Raw genomic sequence first — 20794 nt, forward strand, 5'->3', positions numbered from 1 at the left:
AACGCTTCGCCTGGTCGCCGTCCTTAGCTAAGGACGTCCGCGAATACATTGCTGCCTGTCCTACATGCGCTCAAAACAAGAGCATCAATCAGCCATCTTCCGGCCTTCTCCAACCCCTACCGACCCCTGGCCGCCCGTGGTCACACATTGCAATGGACTTCATCACGGGCCTCCCTTCCTCATCAGGTAACTCAGTCATCCTTACTATCATTGATCGTTTTTCGAAAGCTGCTCACTTTGTCCCTCTCCCCAAGCTCCCCAGTGCTTTAGAAATAGCTCGACTCCTGACTAACCATGTCTTTCGCCTTCACGGAATCCCCACGGACATCGACAGGGGGCTGCAGTTCACATCACGGGTCTGGAAAGAATTCTGCAATGCCCTCGAAGCGCAGGTCAGTCTCTCCTCTGGTTTCCACCCTCAGACTAACGGCCAGATGGAACGGGCCAATCAGGAACGGGCCAATCAGGAACTTGAGGCGGCCCTCCGGTGCTTGGCATCCACCAATCAGACAACTTGGAGTGAGCAACTCCCATGGGTTGAGTATGCCCACAATAGTGTAACAGGTATTACAATTAAATAATATGAGATACGCATTAAATTATTGTCTTGACAACTTTGGACTAGTATCAGGAAGTTCTAGGTAAGACTATGGAGCCTTGAAAGGATCAGCAGAGAAGGAACCACACAATGATAGATAAGATGTGATTTGAATAGAAACTGTATTGAAAGTTGTAAAGTTTACAAACCCTGCCTGTCTAAAGCTGGCTTCCTACAGTGCACAAACGCACATTAAAGGGCTCAAAAATAAAATCATAACCAAACATCCTCTTTAAGGAAATTCTCCAAAGAGTTTCAATTAAAGAGCTTCCGCTCCTGTTGCTCAGTCCACTTCTCTTTGGAAAGAGAAATTAGAGTTCCTTGTGTGTGTGTGTGTGTGTGTGTGTGTGTGTGTGTGTGTGTGTGTGTGTGTTTCTGTCCACTGGTTCTAACACTACACAGATTTTTAAAGTGTTAGTCTTATCTGTGTCAAGGAATGTAGTTATAGTCCTGAGGTTCGCTGAAGATGGATCCCACGGCTGGCCACACCGTACTCTGGTCCGTCTACAGTCACTCTCTTGGGATTGGCTCGCCACTGAACCCACAGGGTTCAGATCTCGAATGATCCAGTCCTGGTCAAAAACCAATCTATGCACACAGTTCAGAGTGCATACATTACTATTTTATCTATGCTTCTTCCATCACTCATCTTTCAGTCAAGTATTGCTCAAGTATAACAAATTATTTTAGTTATACAATGTCTCAACCATCATGAAATAACTTGAGTTACATCAGGGGCAAATTTAGCCCAATTTTGGGGGTGCTTCAGCAGCCCCAAAATGAATCAAAGCACCCCCAAAGATTTCTTTCTTTTTTTTTGACAATATTTGCTTTTTGTGTGACACACTACTAAAAATATAAAAAGCATACAGTACTGTACTTGTTTGAGACGTAACATTGTAACAGCAAAAGTATAGATAACCCCTCCTCCCAAAATGGTTTGTTCCAGCTCGCCTCTCCCCTACTCTGGCTCTAGCGCTCTTGCTGCCAGAGCGATGGTGGCTGAGACGCAGCGGAGCGGAGGTGTAAGTGCCTGGCTTAAAACAGGACATATTAGCTGCATTTATCCTTCAGTTACTCTTTATATAGTTAGGTAGGAGTCAGACCATGTTTCTTTTTAGCTGAAAAGCATTACACCCAGGTAACCTGCAGTGTTAAAAACTTTTTTTCCGACAATGTTTGCTACCCTACAATCCGTCCTGCTCTGTAGTCAATTAAGCGACATTTGACCGTCCTGTTGCCCCCATTGAAATGTATACAGCCTATTTAAAATCTAAAACTTAAAATTGTCCGTAGCGTACTGTTGTTACCACTGTCCTGTTTGAAATGGATATTAACTAGCTAACTGACTGAATGCCCATTAACCTTATAACTCCTGTTGTGTGTGTGTGTGTGTGTGTGTGTGTGTGTGTGTGTGTGTGTGTGTGTGTGTTTGTGTACAGAGAGACAGCCAGGTTCATAATGGATATAAGGAAGTTTTTTCAAAAAAAGGAGCCACATTCAGGTAAAAGTGTAAGATCAAATGATCCGTCAATCAAGAACAATGTTGGATCAGTGTTTCAATGTTTATATCTTTTATTAGATGTTCATGTGGTTTGGTTATTTGCCTTTTGGTTGAAAGTACACTGAGGGAGGACTTTTTGTTTGTGATCTTAATAGAATTTTTTTCATATTAATGTAACTTTTCATCTAATTGAATACAATCTATTTGTGTATGATTGTCAGTCTAAAGAGGGAGAGAGGAAAGAGGGGAACGTGAGGAGAAAGTACAAGGTCAGGAAGAACCACGTAAGAAAACAGACAGGGAACAGTGACAGGCAATATAGAAACTGTTAAACTGACAAAGAGAAAAAACCTGATTTTACTCATACAATCTGGAAGTTGTGTTCTCCCTATAATAAAGCTGCTATACAGAATCTGCAAAACAAACTGGGTTGAAACATTTTTGACCCTCTTTAACAACATTCCAACATAACATTGTAATTGATTGGGGAGATTAAAATTAATGATATATTTTTATGTGGTTCAGCCACAACTCTACTGAAACCTCAGCCAGTAATAGGTAGGCCAACTTTTGGACCGTCCAGTTGTCTGTATGACTGCCTGTAACGGTGGACCCAAGAAATACCAGCCGGAGCGACTTTGACAATGCAGAACTTTTTATTAAACTCGGGGTTGTACGTGGACACATATACTCCGCGCTCTCTTTCTCTGCTGTCACCTCCGTCTCCGTCTGTCACTGCCAACATATAAAGAGACACAATCATTGTCAGATCCCAGCACACCTGTTCACCCCGCCCCTGCGCTGCCCCGGGAGCTCACTGCGTCACGCCTCCTCTGCAGCTGGCCAAGGACCACACCCACGCCACACTGCCGCAGAATGTACTAGAGATGGACCGATCCGATATTACGTATCGGTATCGGTCCGATACTGACCTAAATTACTGGATCGGATATCGGAGAAAAATAAAAAATGTAATCCGATCCATTAAATATCACGAAAGCACCTCACAAAACTTGCAACACGCCGTAACTCACCTCAGGTTAGCACGTCGGAGCAATATGCATCACGTGATAGAGCGGCTGTGGCATGCGGGACCTGTCGGTGGTCTGGATAGCATTTGGAGCTTCGCTAGCAACCTGGCATTTCATCTCCGACAAAGTTATCCCGAGAGAAGTAAAGCAAGTGTGTAAGTCCATCTCTGAATGTTTGTAAAGCATTCCTGCGTTAAGCTTAACGAGCGACTGCCTCTCGCTCTCCGGCTGCTACTTCAATCGTGAAACTGCTTAAATGATCAGCTGATCGGCTTTTCTGTAGCGAGTCTCTCTTGTTTGTTTTTGGCCCACTTTGCACCAGAAAGAGGAAACCAGCGGCTGAACAACAGCAGCACGTTTAAGCTTGATCAGCTGTTGTTAGAATTTATTTAATATTTCTTTCTACACCAGGATCTTTTTCTACGTAGCTGACGCTGGTAACTGTGCAGGGGCGGATCTAGCAAAGTTTAGCCAGGGGGGCCGATAGGGCATTAACAGGGAAAAGGGGGCACAAAGACATACTTTTCTTTCTTATTCTCATTTAAAATGTCGAGCTTTTAATAAATAATTATCTGACACCCAAAGTTTTAATTTGATGTAAAATGAATAGAAGTCAATTACTGTATATAGTGACTATTAAGTCTAATATATATACCCTAGTAAGCTATAGTACTTTTTCCTTTGGGAAGGTACCATCTGTGCAGTCTGCAATTTTGTTGAAGAAAGATGTTGAATCTATTTAATATTTCTTGAAAAATAATTGATTTCTGTGCATTTTTTTTCACACTGCATCAAATTAAGGTTGATTACGTCGATTAAGCATCATGAGGTGGAGCGTGAGGGGTGGTTCCCTATTTTTTATTTATTTATTTTTGTTGTTGCTGGGAGTTGGAACCCTATTAGTTAGGTTGCTTAATATTTACGCTAAGTACTCTTTAAAATACCAGAATAGGGAGAATGGTGTAGGTCTAAGTTTATTAGATTGATCAGTATTGCTGAACTATGAAATATTTTTTTTGTATACAGGTATAACAGAATAGCTTTAGTGTAGTTGTTGTTTTAAACTTGAGTATGAACTTGCAGACTTGCAAAATGCAGCAAGATATTTTAAAAAAACAGTTTTGTTGATTAAAAAACACTATATCGGATTCATATCGGTATCGGCAGATATCCAAATTTATGATATCGGTATCGGTATCGGACATAAAAAAGTGGTATCGTGCCATCTCTACTTAATATTTACGCTAAGTACTCTTTAAAATACCAGAATAGGGAGAATGGTGTAGGTCTAAGTTTATTAGATTGATCAGTATTGCTGAACTATGAAATATTTTTTTTGTATACAGGTATAACAGAATAGCTTTAGTGTAGTTGTTGTTTTAAACTTGAGTATGAACTTGCAGACTTGCAAAATGCAGCAAGATATTTTAAAAAAACAGTTTTGTTGATTAAAAAACACTATATCGGATTCATATCGGTATCGGCAGATATCCAAATTTATGATATCGGTATCGGTATCGGACATAAAAAAGTGGTATCGTGCCATCTCTAGTATGTACATCACATTTGCACACTATCAGAAACTGCCAAAGAGCCCTGGTGGAGTGAGGAGCTGTAAAGAGAAGCAGAGTGCTCTGTTTATATTCTAAAAATGTTTTAAGCTAGCTTGTTTCAAAGATTCTGTACAGCAGCTTTAAATGTTTTCCAAAAGCACACATACACTTAACTTATCAGTGTTTCTCAAACTTTTTACAGTGTGTACCACCTGATAAAAATGTCAAGCTCTCCTAAGTACCACTATGAAAGCACGAAACTCATAAATCTTACAACACAAAATTAGTATTATTAAATTAGTAAAATTAGGGTCTGCAATAAAGATTTTTTTTCATACATTGTATAAATTCTACCACAGGCAAAGTTGCCTCCATTTTTATAGTTTTTATTAATATTTTGTAATAATTTATTTGCAATAATTCTGTTTTGGGAGTGTTTTTTGTGTATCTGTATTATATTATACATACACATTAAAAGTGAATCTCTGTCCGAAAAATGCACTCAGTTTACTTTTTACTCACTATGAGCATCATTCATAATTCTCCCCCAGTAATTAAGGTTAGGATATGTATTTTTTCTATTCCAATCCATTCTTCTTTTGCAGCATTTAAATAAGCTTGATCAGATTTCATGGTTTTGTTACAGACTTTTCAAAAAAGTGTTTTGCTTTTCTTTCACAAATGTGGGATTAAATTGTGTTAAAATGTACAAAACAGTCATGTCATGTTTTGTGACGAGGACCCAGACACAGAGAGACTTGATGAATTTAAGAATCTTATGACTTAATAAAGAAATTTGCAGACTTGCACAGAGATGGTAAAATTATGATGACTGATAACGGAGATGAAGACAACAGACGATGAGGACAGGGAGGAACAGGGGTTTAAATGCACCAAAGTGACAGTCAGAGAGAACTCGGGACAATATTTAAGGATGCAGGGACTGACAGAGACAGGTTTATCTTGCCTGGCTGGGCAGCTCTCTGGGTGCTCAGCACCCCCAAATCTCTGATCCTAGAATCGCCCCTGAGTTACATCACGCAAGGTTTTAGCGCAACAGAAAATATACCTTATATTTACCCTTTTAAGAATAAATAAACTTGTAAGATTCACTCTCCCATATTTATCCCTCGCTTTTAACTGTTCTTCTTTTTAAGATATTTCAACTTGAATTATTTCTCAGAAAAATATATCAACTTCTTAAAACATTAATACTTCAACAGAGTAATGAGATCCCTCACATTTTATAATGACATTTTATGAACTTTTTGCACCTTTATCAAATGAATTAACTTTTAAGTCAACAAAACTGAAAGGGTGCATTTTAGCACTGCATGACGATATTATTGCTTCTCCAACGTTTTGGAAAGCTAACAAACTCAGATGAATCACAGTAATGTTAGAACACAGAAATACACAGAAATCGCTAAGCAGTAGCTTAATACTAGCGGTTAGCTGGGCACATTTTAATATATTCTTTAGCACCTAAAATTAAACATCTGCATATCAGTGATGTTACAGTACTTTAAACATAAATATCACAACTCCAACTGGTTTTGTTTTTTAAAGCAGAAAATATATTAACAGCAGTCAACTACATGTCTTTATGGTGCTAACATTCATGTAGCATCCCTCGCCCGGCTGACGCAGCTCCCCACGGCCGAATTTCACAGATTTCAGATCCTAATAAATAGCCATCTATTAACTACTAGTATGTGAAGATAAATTGTGAATTTAACTTTTATTTTAGCTTTTCTTACTGGGATCTTTCAGCTAATTTGGCGGTTGCCTGTGAGTAATGGCTTTCACAACAGGAAATGCTGACTGACAGAAAGTCATCTCCAGGCATACTCGCCTCCTAGTGGCGGGGAGGGAAAATTAGACCTCCAACCTTATTCAGCAGCACAACCTAAAAATCTGATGCGGGTTACAATAGTCTTACCTCCTCAGCCACCGGGGTGTCCCCCTTTGAAGCATCTCTGGGTTACCAACCACCTCTCTTTCCGGCCGTCGAAGGTGAGCACTTTGTCCCCTCTTTCCAGCAGCATCTACGGAGGTGTCGACGTGCCTGGAGAGCCACCCGGGCTGCCCTTCTTTGCACAGCTCAACAGAAAATATACCTTATATTTACCCTTTTAAGTATAAATAAACTTGTAAGATTCACTCTCCCATATTTATCCCTTTAACAGCTTGCTTTTAACTGTTCTTCTTTTTAAGATATTTCAACTTGAATTATATCCCTAAAAAATATATCAACTTCTTAAACATTAATACTGTCATGGTCCCCGCACCTCGCCAGCTGACAGCAGTCAGGCTCTTTGTTTTGTTTTTTCTCCTCTCTCGCCTCTGCTCTCCCTTTCTCTCTCGTCCTCTTCCACTCTCTCTTTCTCCTGCCGGCGCGGAGCTCAGTATGGGCTCCTGCTCCTGGCCCACGCACCTGGAGATGATCAGCACACCTGCCGCTGATTATGAGAATTGGAGTCCTACTTAAGATGGCGAGTCTGCTCTACTCGTCGCTGGATCGTTGAGCCATCAGCGTCAGTCGTCCTGCACTCTGCAAAGTTTGTTCGTCAGTACGTCTGAACCAGGAGATTAACTGTTTCTCTTTCTGTGTATAGATTTCCCCTGGACCTGTTTTCCTTGTGCACGGTGACTGAGAGTGAGCAAGAGTGATAGAGGAAAGGAGAGGAGCTGTGTGTGGTTGCGAGGGCTGTGTGGAAATCTCCCCTCCCTGGACTCCTGCCCCTTTCACTCCCGGACCCTGGAACCCCGGCCCCTTTTCCCCAGACACCGTTGTGTGTGTATATATATTTCACCGTGGAGAACACTGTAAATAAATTCACTTTTGATTTGAAGAAACTTGTGGTCTGCACCTGAGTCCGCTCCACTAATCGTGACAAATACTTCAACAGAGTAATGAGATCCCTCACATTTTATAATCACATTTTATGAACTTTTTGCATCTTTATCAAATGAATTAACTTCTAAGTCAACAAAACTGAAAGGGTGCATTTAGCACTACATGACGATATTACTGCTTCTCCAACGTTTTGGAAAGCTAACAAACTCAGATGAATCACAGTAATGTTAGACCACAGAAATACACAGAAATCGCTAAGCCGCCCTTCTTCGCACAGCGGATCACAATAAGCACTTGGCGGACCGTCACCAGACCCCTGCACCTGCCTACACCCCGGGACAAAAGGTTTGGCTGTGGACCCGATTTGTTCCGCTCCGGGCTGAGTCAAAGAAACTGTCTCCCACCTTCATTGGTCCGTTTGTTATAGACTCTCTGGATAACCCGGTTTCTGTCCGTCCCTGAAATATGCAGATCCATAACGTGTTTCATGTGTCTCAAGTGAAACCCTGCCTGTCCAGTCCTTTGTTACACCAAGTTTAAGTATCTCTGGGTCTTGCTCATGAGTGACGGGAGTGGGAGATCGACAGACGGATTGGTGCTGCGGCTGCAGTGATATGGATGCAATACCAGTCTGTTGAGGTGAAGAGAGAGCCAAGTGTAAAAGCGAAGCTCTTAATTTACTGGTCGATCTACGTCCTTCCCCTCCCCTATGGTCACGAGCTGAGGGTAGTGACCGAGATTACGGATACAAGCGGCAGAAATGGGCTTCCTCTGAAGGGTGGCTGGCCTTTCCCTTAGAGATAGGGTGAGAAGTTCAGTCTTCCGGGAGGGGCTCAGAGTAGAGCAGCTGCTCCTCCACATTAAGTGGAGCCAGTTGAGGTTGTTCAGGCATCCTGGGCACCTCCTGAATGAGGTGTTTCGGGCATGTCCCACCAGGAGGAGGCCCCGAGGCAGACCTGGGACATACTAGAGAGATTTTATCTCTCAGCTGCCCTGGGAATGCCTTGGTGTTCCCCCAGACAAGTTGGAGGAGGTGGCTGAGGAGGGAGGGAGGTCTGAGCTTCTCTGCTAGGGCTGCGGCCCCTGTGACCCAGCCCCGGATAAGCAGATGGATGGATGGATGATCTTTGTGGATTACAGCTCAGCTTTCTATACAATCATCCTGGATATCCTCTTCACCAAACTGGTCACTCTTGGCCTTTGACTTTCTCACCAACCGGCCCCAGACTGTAAGACTTGGCCCCTATCTGTCCTCCACTCGCATGCTGAGCATTGGCTCCCCACAAGGCTGTGTGCTGAGCCCCCTCCTGTATTGTCTCTAAACCTAAGACTGCAGTTCGACCCACAACAACATCATCATCAAGTTTGCTGACACCACATTAGTCAGACTTATCTCAAAGGGAGACGAGGCAGCCTACAGAGAGGAAGTCCTGAAGTTGACATCATAGTGTTCAGAGAAAAAACTAGCACTTACCATTATGAAAACCAAAGAGATCATTGTCGACTTCAGGTGGCACAGCACTGACTTAGGTCCCCAATACATCAACAGTGATGGTTGGAGAGGGTCCACACCTTCCGGTTTCCCAGGAAGCACAAACTGGACTCCAACCTGCTGCTGATCTTCTACTACCTGTCCATTGACAGCCTGCTGACATACTGCATCAAAGTAAGGTACGGCAGCTGACCAGATGGGAACAGAGTGAAGCTTCACAGTGTAATCAAGGCAGCACAGAAGATTATTGGCTGCCCTCTCCCCTCCTTGTCAGACATTTATTTCACCCACTGCCTCAACAGAGCAACAAACATCATCAAGGGCAGCTCCCACCCAGGTTTTGACCTGTTCGACCTGCTTCCCTCAGGGAAGCGCTACAGGTGCATCAGCACAAACACTGACAGACTTAGGAACAGTTCCTTTGCAAAAACCATGAGCACCCTGAACTAACACATGAACCGATGACACAGTTTCACCCCCCAATTCAAGCCTCTCCTCTATACACTGAATATATAACCACTACCACCACTGTGCAATATTTAATTTATGTCAAAATACCTCACTGTAAATATAGACCAACTATTTTTTCCAATATTTGTATATTTGATATTGAACTGCTCATATGTATACAGTGCCACAGAACTGTGCACCTCACCCCCCTTTCTTCTTTCCCCACATGTCTGCACTGGGTAGGAGATTCTCTCAATCTCTTTGTACATGTGTATAGTGACAATAAAAGGCATTCTAGTCAATTGGTCATGATCCTGGGTCCTTTTGACCCAGCGTTTTGTGTTTTCTATTTTTGTCATTTTGGTTCTGTTCTTCCTCGGTTAGTGTTCTTTTCTTTCTGCCCGTGTATCTGTGTCCAGTCTGCGTTTCTGAGTCTGTGTCATTACGTGTATGTGTTTCCTGTTTTACTTTGAAGGTCTCTATCTTATGTCAGTGTGTTCTGTTTATGTTCTCCTTACCTCGTCAGCTGTTATGTCCCCCAGGTATGTTTCCCTCCTATTTCCCATCCCCTGATTACTGGTATGTGTATTTATAGTGTGTGTTCACCCGTCTTCATTGCTGGTTCGTCTGTGTTGTTTCCCTCGGTCTCTCTGTGTCTCTCTGTGTTTCTCTGTGTCTCTCCCCGTGTATTTCCCCGTGTATTTCCCCGTGTATTTCCCCTGACCTCCCTGCATCTTCATTTCTGGTTTGTTTTATCAGTTTTGCCCAGTTTAGGTTTTCCAGTTTCATGTCCACCCGCACCGTTTGCTGTTTGTATTTTCTCTTGTCATTAAACTCAGGTGCACCCGAGCTGCCGCTTCCTGGTCCTAAATAATTCCCACACGGCTTGCTCCGGCAGACCGTGACAGTGTCAGTTTAGAAGGTCAAGCACAGCAGGGAGAGAACACGCCTACTGGGGAGGCCTTTGCTGGTAGTTTGTGTGTGGGATGTGGTGCTTGTTGGCCTCACCTACTGCTTGGAAATGAGCTACCAGATCTTTTCTTTTTGCAATTGTAAACATTTATTTCTTACTGTTTAACAGGTTTCTCATTTCTTTTTACTTAATACAGTAAAAAGAAACATTTTGTCATATAGAAAAACTGATTTGCACTGTAAATGTTCAGCTTCAACTTTCAATCCTTCAAACAATGGAAAAGCCATTTAATTGTACAAGTGTTAAGTAAAAACAGACTTTCATGTTTGATTAAGCAGAAATTCTAAAACTGGTCCAGTTGCTAAAACCTCAATAAGTGGTGGTTCAATAAGTGTTAAAGAAAAAGAGGATAAAACTGAGAAAACTACTAAAACTGCTTCACATCCATGTGGTTGTGGATCAGATTTATAAGACAGCATAATATCAAAATAGATTGACACTCTGATAGTGCTGCCACATCTAAAACAGTTTGTCTTTTAATCCTTTTCACATGTGCAGTCTCCATGGTGCCTGTTATTTCCTTGAACAGTAATGAGAAGAAAGAGAGTGAAATTTACAGCCTTCCTACATATCAGTGGGTTTTTTTTTTTGGTAATTAGGCAGGTGACCATCAAAAATACATTTAGTGCAAAGACATCTACAAAATGTAAATCATCTGGGAAATGCAGATAAATAATAAAACGTCATATCCGCTCACATCAATAGACATGTTTTCAGACAACTCCAAATAAAACACAAATTTCAGTAAAAATTAAACATTTTTTTGGACTTATTTTAAAAAATGGATGTCAAACAATGGGTGTGACACTTAGCTGTGTGTGAAACTATTTTCTGATCGAATAAAACAAAAATTAGTTCTTTTTAAAATAACAACACTATAAATTTTTTTTCGAATTTTGGTCAGTTTGAAACCGTAAATCAGAGGATTCATAATAGGAGGAATGACAAGAAACTCTAATGCTACAAAGTTTTGAAGGGACCGAGGCAACTCTTTCGAACCCAGTCGCATACTTATAACATCAGTAAGTACTGCCACAACAAAAGTAAATAATGAGACGAGATGTGGGACACATGTTTGCATGAACTTTGCTCTGTTTTCTATAGACTTTACACATGTTTGAATGATATACATATAGGACCAAACTATAAAAACACCATGAAGCAAATAAATAATTGTTACAATATTTGCAGATATAGCATTGATTGCAGTTTGTTCTGGAAAACAAGCGAGTTGAACAATACTCCAGTTCATACAGAAGAGTCTGGAAAGATACGGGCTGCATAACTTCAGTCTGGATGTTAGAAAGACATTCACAGCCATAATGCAGAAGGTTGTTAACCACAAAAAACATGCAAACCTAATGACTCTTTGCTTTGACATGATAGAGTGGTACTTCAGTGGCTGACATATGGCCACATATCTGTCATATGCCATGAGTGCAAGAATCGACAGTTCGCCGAAGACAAAAGAAAAAATCACCTTAGTCTGAATAAGGCAACCGTAATATGAGATGAGATGAACATCAGAGAGGAGATCCCAGAGAAATTTAGGGTAGAAACCTGCTGTTCCATAAAGTGCATTGATGCAAAAGACACAAAGCAGAATATACATTGATTCATGGAGGTTGCTGTCCAAGATGATGATCACAATGAGAGAAACATTTAGCAGGCAAATGATGCAGTAACACAACAAACTGAGGAAAAAGAGAACAAACCTGTGACTGACTGTTTCATTGAAACCTGAAAGAAAAAACATTGTTATTACAGAAACATTATTCATTGTGATTGAGAGATGTAAGTGAAGCTTATTCGCTCACTGTATCTGGTCTCTGTTCTCCTCTCTCCTCTATCAGGTACAGATAACAGCAACACGTGAGCTGGGATTTCAAACCAGCCAATCATTGATCTGGAATGAAAGCTCACAGCTTTGGAAGATCACAGGGGATTTAATATGTATCATGTACTAAACACATAATAAAACAAACCTGCAGGTTCTTGAAAAAGAAATATTAAAAAGTTTTACAACTTTATTTAAAAAATGCTTTCTTCATAATACTGATAGGAATTTCTTACATTTATGCCAATTAAACATAATTGTCTAGGACTTGTTGTGGTTTTTTTCTGTTTTTCGTTTGTAGTCCTTCGTAGTCCAGTCAGATCATTGTTGCTTCAGTGATAATGATCAGGCTCTCTGACGTTTGCTGAAGTCACTAGTAAGACAGTAAGAAGTTCTTGTGAATGTTGCTTTGTCTTTGCCTCTTAGTAACTCTGTGGAAAAAAGACTTGTTTGCACCTGTTACCTGCTACTTACCTGTTACTCTGCCGCCTGCTCACTCTCTACCTTTCCTATTCCATAATGGAAAGATTCTATCCCAGGTGCTTCTCCAATTTTCTGCAGAGTGATGTAACCTTATCGTTGCACCACGATCACCCCCTTTTCCTCCAGCCCAGAAAAGAGTAAATTTAAGTTTTTTTTGCGTAAAACCATGGTCTCAGAGATCTGGTAGTATATTCTGAGTTGCTGCAGGAACCACAACCTCTGCTGGGCCTTCTTCTGGATAGAGTCTATATGTGGGGACCACTTCAGATCGCGTGGAAAGGTGGGCCCTAGGAGTCTGAAGTGATCCACGGTAAGTACTCTATTTTTAAGGATAGTTAGGGCGAGTCTGAAGGTTCACTGTCACGTCCACAGTCGGGTCTGGGTGGTTCTGACTGCAACAGTGGAACAGCTGGTCCACCTCCTGTCTGTACGTGGACTTGTCTTCATTGTGGATCAGACCAGTGATTACCAGTTTGCAAATTATGCGAACAGATCCATAGAAGATGCCATCAACGTAGCTCTCCACTCTGTGCTGAGCCACCTGGAGCAGTGGCAAAGCTACGTCCAAATGCTCTTTGTGGGTGTTCTCAGAATCTCATCTCTACTTTGTGGTTCTGTTGGCTTCATCGGGTGATGGCCTTCTGCTCGCTTTGGAACGGTTCAAAGCTGAGTTTGAAGCAGTGGGAATGAGAATCTGCACCTCCAAATCTGAGGCCACGGTCCTCAGCCGGAAAAGGGTGGAGGGCCCACTTCAAGTCAGGGACGAGTTCCTGCCCCAAGTGTCATGGCCTGGGGGATCGGCGAGACGCTGATCGGCCTTTTCTGTCTTTTTCTCTCTCTCGCGCTCTCTCTCTCTCCTCCTCTCCGTCGCCGGGGCGGAACTCATTGTGGGTTTACGCCCTCGGCCCACGCCCACGGAAAAGAACACAGCTGATGCCCATCAAGGTGAACAGCATTTAAGCCAGGAGGTGACTGCTGGTCTTCGCTGGATCGTTGTCTACCACGCGTCAGTGAAAGTCAAGCTACAGCTCAAGATAAGTCATGTGTCTTTTGTGAATATCGTTCTCATTCCTGTCTCCTTATCTACAGTGCCCCTGGATTACCTTTCCCGTGTGAATCTGTGTGTCAAGTGTGAAAAGAAGGACTGTTGTCGTGTATGTGGAGAGTTGGAGAGCGAGTGACTTCCCCCTTGGATTTCCCTTCTATTCAGCTGATTCAGGAGTCCTGCGTTTGAGTCCCCTGCATTGAACCTTAACATAACGATCCAGCCAGAATATGGAGTCAGCGGACTCTGCCGCCCAGCAGCGCGTCCTTACGGCCGAGGAGGTTTTGGAACGTCACGAACAAAGGCTGCAGCTCATCAATCAGCAGTTGACCGCTCTAACGCAGGTCCTTGCTCAGCGCGTACCCCTGGTAAGCCCAGCAGCCTCTCCTCCCTCTGTCTCCTCACAGTTACCGGCTTCTGAGCTTCCGGCACCCGGGCCTTTGGCTTCGCCTCATCCCACTCCCTGGAGCCCCCGGAGCGAGATTTGCCAACACTGGAACCCTTCGCGGGTGAGTTTCACAAATGTGCCGGCTTTCTGACCCAAAGTTTAGACAGTTGCGGAGGACATATGAAACTGACGAGGCTAAGATTGCCTTTTTTGTCCAGCTCTTACGCGGACCGGCTTTAACCTGGGCTCAAGCTGTTTTGAGAACTGACGTCAGCATACCAGGATTTTCTTGCTAAATTTAAATGTGTGATTGAGAGAGCTACTGGCGCTGATGCAGCATCTCACCATTTACTAAATCTTAAGCAGGGAAGACGAAGTATGGCGGAATACTTCATTTTGTTCTGGACGTTGGCCGAAGAGACCGGGTGGGGGCAGCCAGCATTGATAAGTACTTTGTTGAACAACGTGTGTGATGAGTTAAAGGGCAAACTAGTGATAAGAGAGTTACCTAAAACTTTGTCTGATGTGATAACGTTGTGTGTAAAGGTGGACGGGCATTTACGTGCGCGACGCAGAACTGAGGACTATGTTTCCCAGAGGTCTCTGGGACACGGCGAAGCAGCATCGGGCGGAAGCGCCACGAGTGGCGGAAGAGATTCGGAGTCGCACAACATGGAGGAGGGTGAGCAACCTATGCAGCTGGGTCGCTCTCGCCTTTCCCCTGAGGAAAGGCACCGTCGGTGGAGGGCCGGTGAGTGTTTCTATTGCAGCCGTAAGGGTCATGTTGCCAATGTTTGCACGTCTCTGCCAAAAGGCTGCAGTAGAGATGAGAATACGGGTGGGCGTGGGCTCTAGTTCACAGTCTCCTCCACGGCTCATGCCAGCAGCTAAATTAACGGTGCAGCTTCAGGTCAGCCCTCTTAAGGCTCTAATCGATTCAGGAGCGGAACAGAATTGTATTGACACTTCGCTGTCCAGACGATTAAATCTGAATTCTGAGCCTCTGCCACAGTCACTCCAAGTCACCGCCCTCAGTGGCCAGCGGCTTCCTAACATCACTCATATCACTGAGCCCGTTTTACTGACTCTCTCTGGCAATCATTCCCAGACTATACAGCTGTATGTGTTTCAAGCTCCGCTCATGCCACTAGTTCTGGGTTACCCGTGGTTGCATCAACATAACCCTGTTATCGATTGGAAAAAGGTGGGGTGGGGGGGAGGATTGTTACATGTCCTGTCTGAAAGCTGCCACCCCCTCTTCCGAACCACTAACCAATTCTTCTCTCTCCAAGCCGCCGGACCTCTCCTCCGTGCCACCCGTCTACCATGATCTCAAACAAGTGTTTTGCAAGGATAGAGCACGCTCGCTTCCTCCGCATCGGCCGTATGACTGCGGCATTGATCTTCTTCCAGGCGCACCTCTCCCTACCAGCCGCCTATACAGTCTGTCTCAGCCCGAACGTGAAAGTATAGAAAAATACATCAACGAATCACTCACCGCAGGTCTCATTCGCCCCTCGTCATCTTCTGTGGCCGCCGGATTCTTCTTCGTTGCCAAGAAAGACAAGAGCTTACGACCTTGTATTGATTATCAGGGCCTTAACAACATCTCAGTGAAGAATAAATATCCACTCACTATTTTTCACTCACTCATTCTGCCTTCGAGCTCCTTCAGGAGGCCACCATCTTCACTAAGCTGGACCTGCGCAACGCGTACCATCTGGTAAGAATAAGGGAGGGGGATGAATGGAAAACAGCCTTCAACAATCACCTTGGTCATTTTGAATATCTTGTCATGCCGTTTGGTCTCACCAATACCCCAGCTGTTTTTCAGGCCCTGGTAAACGACGTACTGCAGGACTTCATTAACCACTTCGTCTTCGTTTATCTGGATGACATCCTCATTTTCTCTCATTCTGTCTCTGAACACAAACACCATGTCAGGCAGGTCCTCCACCTCCTCCCGGAAAACCGTCTCTTCGTGAAGGGGGAAAAATGTGAGTTTTATGCTTCCACAGTCTCTTTCCTGGGCTATGTCATTGAACAAGGTAACCTGAGAGCGGACCCCTCCAAAGTTCAGGCTGTGTTAAACTGGCCCACTCCATCCCATCGCAAGCAGCTTCAGAGTTTCTTGGGTTTCGCTAACTTTTATCGCCGTTTCCGCAACTATAGCCAGCTCGCTCTACCCCTGACTCGTCTCACCTCACCTCACCCAAGGTCCCCTTCCACTGGGATGAACCGGCTCGCCAGGCTTTCTCTTGCCTGAAGGAGCGCTTTGCCTCTGCACCCATCCTCATCCAACCCGATCTCAGTCAACCCTTCGTCGTGGAGGTGGACACAGGAGTGCGGGCAGTGCTCTCCCAGCAACAAGGTGGTAAGCTTCATCCTTGTGCTTACTTCTGATACTTATGATGTGGGGAACTGAGAGCCATTGGCCATCAAGCTGGCCCTAGAAGAGTGGCGTCACTGGTTAGAGGGAGCTGCCCAACCGTTCGTGGTTTGGACGGACCACAAAAACTTGGAATACATCCGGTCCGCGAAACGACTCAACGCCAGGCAAGCTAGGTGGGCTCTGTTTCTCACCAGATTCCAATTCACAATCACCTACAGACCCGGCTCTCGTAATGTCAAACCCGATTCCCTCTCATGCCAATTTGCCACCTCCGACGGAGCTGCCGAGGACGCCCCCATTCTTCCTTCCACGTGTGTTGTCGGGGCAAAAACCTGGGAGATTGAGTCAGCTATTCGAGAGGCCCAACAAACGGAACTGGACCTTGGTGCGGGTCCCCCGGGCCTACTCTTTGTTCCCTCTACTGTCAGATCACGAGTTTTGCATTGGGCTCACACGGCCAAGTTCACCTGCCACCCTGGGGTCCACCGCACCATTACCTTCCTCCAACGCTTCGCCTGGTCGCCGTCCTTAGCTAAGGACGTCCGCGAATACATTGCTGCCTGTCCTACATGCGCTCAAAACAAGAGCGTCAATCAGCCATCTTCCGGCCTTCTCCAACCCCTACCGACCCCTGGCCGCCCGTGGTCACACATTGCAATGGACTTCATCACGGGCCTCCCTTCCTCATCAGGTAACTCAGTCATCCTTACTATCATTGATCGTTTTTCGAAAGCTGCTCACTTTGTCCCCCTCCCCAAGCTCCCCAGTGCTTTAGAAATAGCTCGACTCCTGACTAACCATGTCTTTCGCCTTCACGGAATCCCCACGGACATCGACAGGGGGCTGCAGTTCACATCACGGGTCTGGAAAGAATTCTGCAATGCCCTCGAAGCGCAGGTCAGTCTCTCCTCTGGTTTCCACCCTCAGACTAACGGCCAGATGGAACGGGCCAATCAGGAACGGGCCAATCAGGAACTTGAGGCGGCCCTCCGGTGCTTGGCATCCACCAATCAGACAACTTGGAGTGAGCAACTCCCATGGGTTGAGTATGCCCACAATAGTGTAACAGGTATTACAATTAAATAATATGAGATACGCATTAAATTATTGTCTTGACAACTTTGGACTAGTATCAGGAAGTTCTAGGTAAGACTATGGAGCCTTGAAAGGATCAGCAGAGAAGGAACCACACAATGATAGATAAGATGTGATTTGAATAGAAACTGTATTGAAAGTTGTAAAGTTTACAAACCCTGCCTGTCTAAAGCTGGCTTCCTACAGTGCACAAACGCACATTAAAGGGCTCAAAAATAAAATCATAACCAAACATCCTCTTTAAGGAAATTCTCCAAAGAGTTTCAATTAAAGAGCTTCCGCTCCTGTTGCTCAGTCCACTTCTCTTTGGAAAGAGAAATTAGAGTTCCTTGTGTGTGTGTGTGTGTGTGTGTGTGTGTGTGTGTGTGTGAGTGCGTCTATGTGGTATGGATTGACATTTGACCTGCGCTGTACCTGGGCTCCGGGGACATTTCGACTTTTTGCTGTGTATTCATGTGTCCCCCTAAAACATGACTTGTAAATGCATTTTTAAGTGTCTAAATAATAATTTTTTCTACTTCTTATGAGGTCATTATTTATCTTTTGACCTGTATTTGCTTAAACTGTAGTGTAAATTCATTTATTAAACTATAATTAAAAGATTTTCTGATTTTCTTAAAAGTCCACCTATACCCCCTCACCTGATTTTTGTGTATTCCAGTGTATTGCACAGCGACGTTTCGAGTTAGAGTGGATGTGTGTAGGTACTGCAATTTAATACACATTTTCAATACACACGGCCGGAAGTCATTGTGATTGGTAGGCTATATATATAGGCGGTACCTACAGGAAACGGCGCCACAACTTTCGCGCGCGTGCCCTTTAACAAGTGTATGTCGACGGCAATACGAAGACGGATTAAAAACACAAAGGTAAGCCTTTTTTAATGTAAAATGCACCATGACTTTAATACTATATGAAATTATAGGTGCACAGGCCTATATTAAACTGGTTTAATTTATGCTTTATGGACTGTTAGTGAGTCTTTGAAGAAGTAAAACGGCCCCAGCGTTTGTCATTGAGTAAATAAAATAGGGCTGACGACTAACCGCGTCAACGCGATAAAGCGGGCTAACCCGTGTTAGGATTTACTCGGTGTTAAAGCATTATTGTGGCTTAAACGTGTTAATGCCGACATCGCGACTAACGCGATTAACAATTAAACCAGCGCAGTCTGAGTCAAAATCCCTGATGTCGCTGTTAGCTAATTTCGGGCAGTTTGTCCAATGTCTGTCCATTCTGCTGACAGCCCTAAAATAAAAGCAAGGGTATAAGTGTATTTAGTCGTGTATTTATTTATATGCCTGAAGAAAAAACTTCTTACAGTTTTGATGCCTAAGCTTTCTCAGTACTTGTATCACTCTCTGCAGTCGCCATTACAGAAATGTCACATGTCGCCATTTTGAGTACTAGGCCTTTAACATTTTAAAAGAAGGCATAAATTAGCACTATGAATAAGTCAGCTGTGTTTATGCTGTAAACTACACTACTGCTAGTTCTGCTACTACTGATGATGATGACAATGATGACGATAATCGTAATACTTTATATGCTTTGGTAATACAGCCAATCAAAACGTACAGGAGAACATGCGAAGGAGACGCATTCCTCCACGGGAGGATGCAGTCTGTCATGTTTCTGCTGGAAGGGACAAACTGGGACTTGATATCCACTACATAAATGCCTTCAAAGGTAAGTTGGTCTTTAGTTTGGATTAGATTTGGAGTTTGTCACTTTGTCTTTTGTCACTCACTTGGTATGCCTCTGCAATTCAGGTCGGGGCATTTTCACGACTGTTCCATTCCAAAAAGGAGACTTTCTTTTGGAATACAGAGGTAAACTCATAACAAAAGAAGAATGTGAGCGGAGACACAGAGTTTATCATGACAGCCTGAAGGTGTTCATGTTTGAATTCAAGTTTGATGGAAAACTCTGGTGGTGCGTATTATATCAGTGTAGTTTGATTAAGATTAAATTACACATTGCTTTTGATTTATGAAAAAAAAGCTTCCTAACTAGTTAAGCTAATACTTTTTTGCCTAACCCCACAGTGTGGATGCATCTCAAGAAGATGGGTCATTAGGCAGACTTGTCAACGACAACCACATCAGTCCAAGTGCTAAGATGAAAATATTAAATATCAATGGAAAGCCCCATCTATGCTTATTTGCAAGCAGAGACATAAGTCCAGGTGAAGAAATAGACTATAATTATGGTGACTCGGATTGGCTCTGGAGATGCAAGGTATTTCTACAATTGTACTTTTTGGAACTGATAAATTGCATACCCTAAGCCATTTTTACATTTGTACCTACTCAAATTGGCTTAACGTGACTTACGGCATCTAGTTTTTCACTGAAATTGAGTATCACCTACTGTGCCTGGGGTAACTATAGCAATGCAGCCGAGCATCCAGTGATATAAATGCCACAGCAAGCATGGACGTCAAGGTGACAAAATGCCTGCTGCTCAGTCTATACTTTAGTGTTCAATTCAGGGATCACGCTGTTAATTTTGGTCGCTATTTCAAACATTTCAGAGTTTCAAAAATGATGGCTTGGATTTTCACGAAGGAGGCGCACTCATAACTTATCGAGTGACACCATTGACCAGCCACCTGGTGGCATTCAGTCTATGTCAAATTTTCTGATCACTTTGGATCACTTGGAACCTTGGTGCAGTAGTTACTGAAAAACTACATGGTACTATAACCTACTGGAAAAACAGGGGTAGGTACTAATGGAAAACAGGCAATTGTGATGGCTGCCACATCAAAGCCCTCTAAAAGCACTAAAAAAATATCAGCAGGTATGCAGAAATAAAAAATGGCTTTCGGTTTCTAAATTTTAACAGTGATTGATGTTTAATGTGATTCTACACAGCAAAATCTCCAGTGTTAAATTAACACTGGAGAGTGTCTATAAGGGTCCACACCTCTGAGTGTTAAATACAACACTGTTGAGTGTTAAATTAACACTTTTGACAGTGTTATATGTTTAAAAGTAACCTAGTCAGTTTTGAAGATTAACAATGGCTAACACTGAGCAGTGCTGATTTTCTAACACTGGAAAATAACTCAAAATGTTAGAAATA

At 43.4% G+C, this 20794-nt stretch overlaps 2 protein-coding genes across 3 annotated transcripts; one reads left to right on the top strand and one right to left on the bottom strand.

Annotated features, from left to right (window-relative positions):
• Nucleotides 1-11269: 11269 nt before the first annotated feature.
• LOC147312063 (olfactory receptor 2A7-like) lies at nucleotides 11270-12244 on the bottom strand. The gene has a single exon (XM_086266261.1). The coding sequence runs from the start codon at nucleotides 12239-12241 to the stop codon at nucleotides 11270-11272; it is 972 nt and encodes a 323-aa protein (XP_086122387.1). The 5' UTR covers nucleotides 12242-12244.
• Nucleotides 12245-18055: 5811 nt separating this feature from the next.
• Nucleotides 18056-20665, top strand: LOC147312064 (histone-lysine N-methyltransferase set-1-like). 2 transcript variants are annotated; one of them, XM_086267610.1, is made up of 4 exons: nucleotides 18056-18573; nucleotides 19268-19393; nucleotides 19477-19639; nucleotides 19753-20665. In XM_086267610.1, the coding sequence occupies exons 2-4, from the start codon at nucleotides 19291-19293 to the stop codon at nucleotides 19991-19993; spliced, it is 507 nt and encodes a 168-aa protein (XP_086123736.1). In that variant the 5' UTR covers nucleotides 18056-18573; nucleotides 19268-19290; the 3' UTR covers nucleotides 19994-20665. The 2 variants fall into 2 exon arrangements, with proteins under 2 accessions (XP_086123736.1, XP_086123737.1); XM_086267611.1 differs by having other exon boundaries at nucleotides 18056-19393; nucleotides 19753-19945; nucleotides 20241-20660.
• The last annotated feature ends 129 nt before the right edge of the window (nucleotides 20666-20794 follow it).

This window comes from Aulonocara sp. 'chitande type north' Nkhata Bay, linkage group LG16 (assembly GCF_057382095.1).
Source record: "Aulonocara sp. 'chitande type north' Nkhata Bay isolate Kocher_YH1m ecotype deep benthic linkage group LG16, A_spYH_male_GT1.1, whole genome shotgun sequence".
Lineage (NCBI taxonomy): Eukaryota > Metazoa > Chordata > Actinopteri > Cichliformes > Cichlidae > Aulonocara > Aulonocara sp. 'chitande type north' Nkhata Bay.

Coding starts and splice junctions, on each gene's coding strand:
- LOC147312063 (XM_086266261.1), bottom strand. CDS start 12,241: ATGAATAATGTTTCTGTAATAACAATGTTTTTTCTTTCAGGTTTCAAT.
- LOC147312064 (XM_086267611.1), top strand. CDS start 19,291: ATGCGAAGGAGACGCATTCCTCCACGGGAGGATGCAGTCTGTCATGTT. Junction 19,640..19,752: donor TTTGATGGAAAACTCTGGTG/GTGCGTATTATA, acceptor CTAACCCCACAG/TGTGGATGCATCTCAAGAAG. Junction 19,946..20,240: donor ATTGGCTCTGGAGATGCAAG/GTATTTCTACAA, acceptor CAAACATTTCAG/AGTTTCAAAAATGATGGCTT.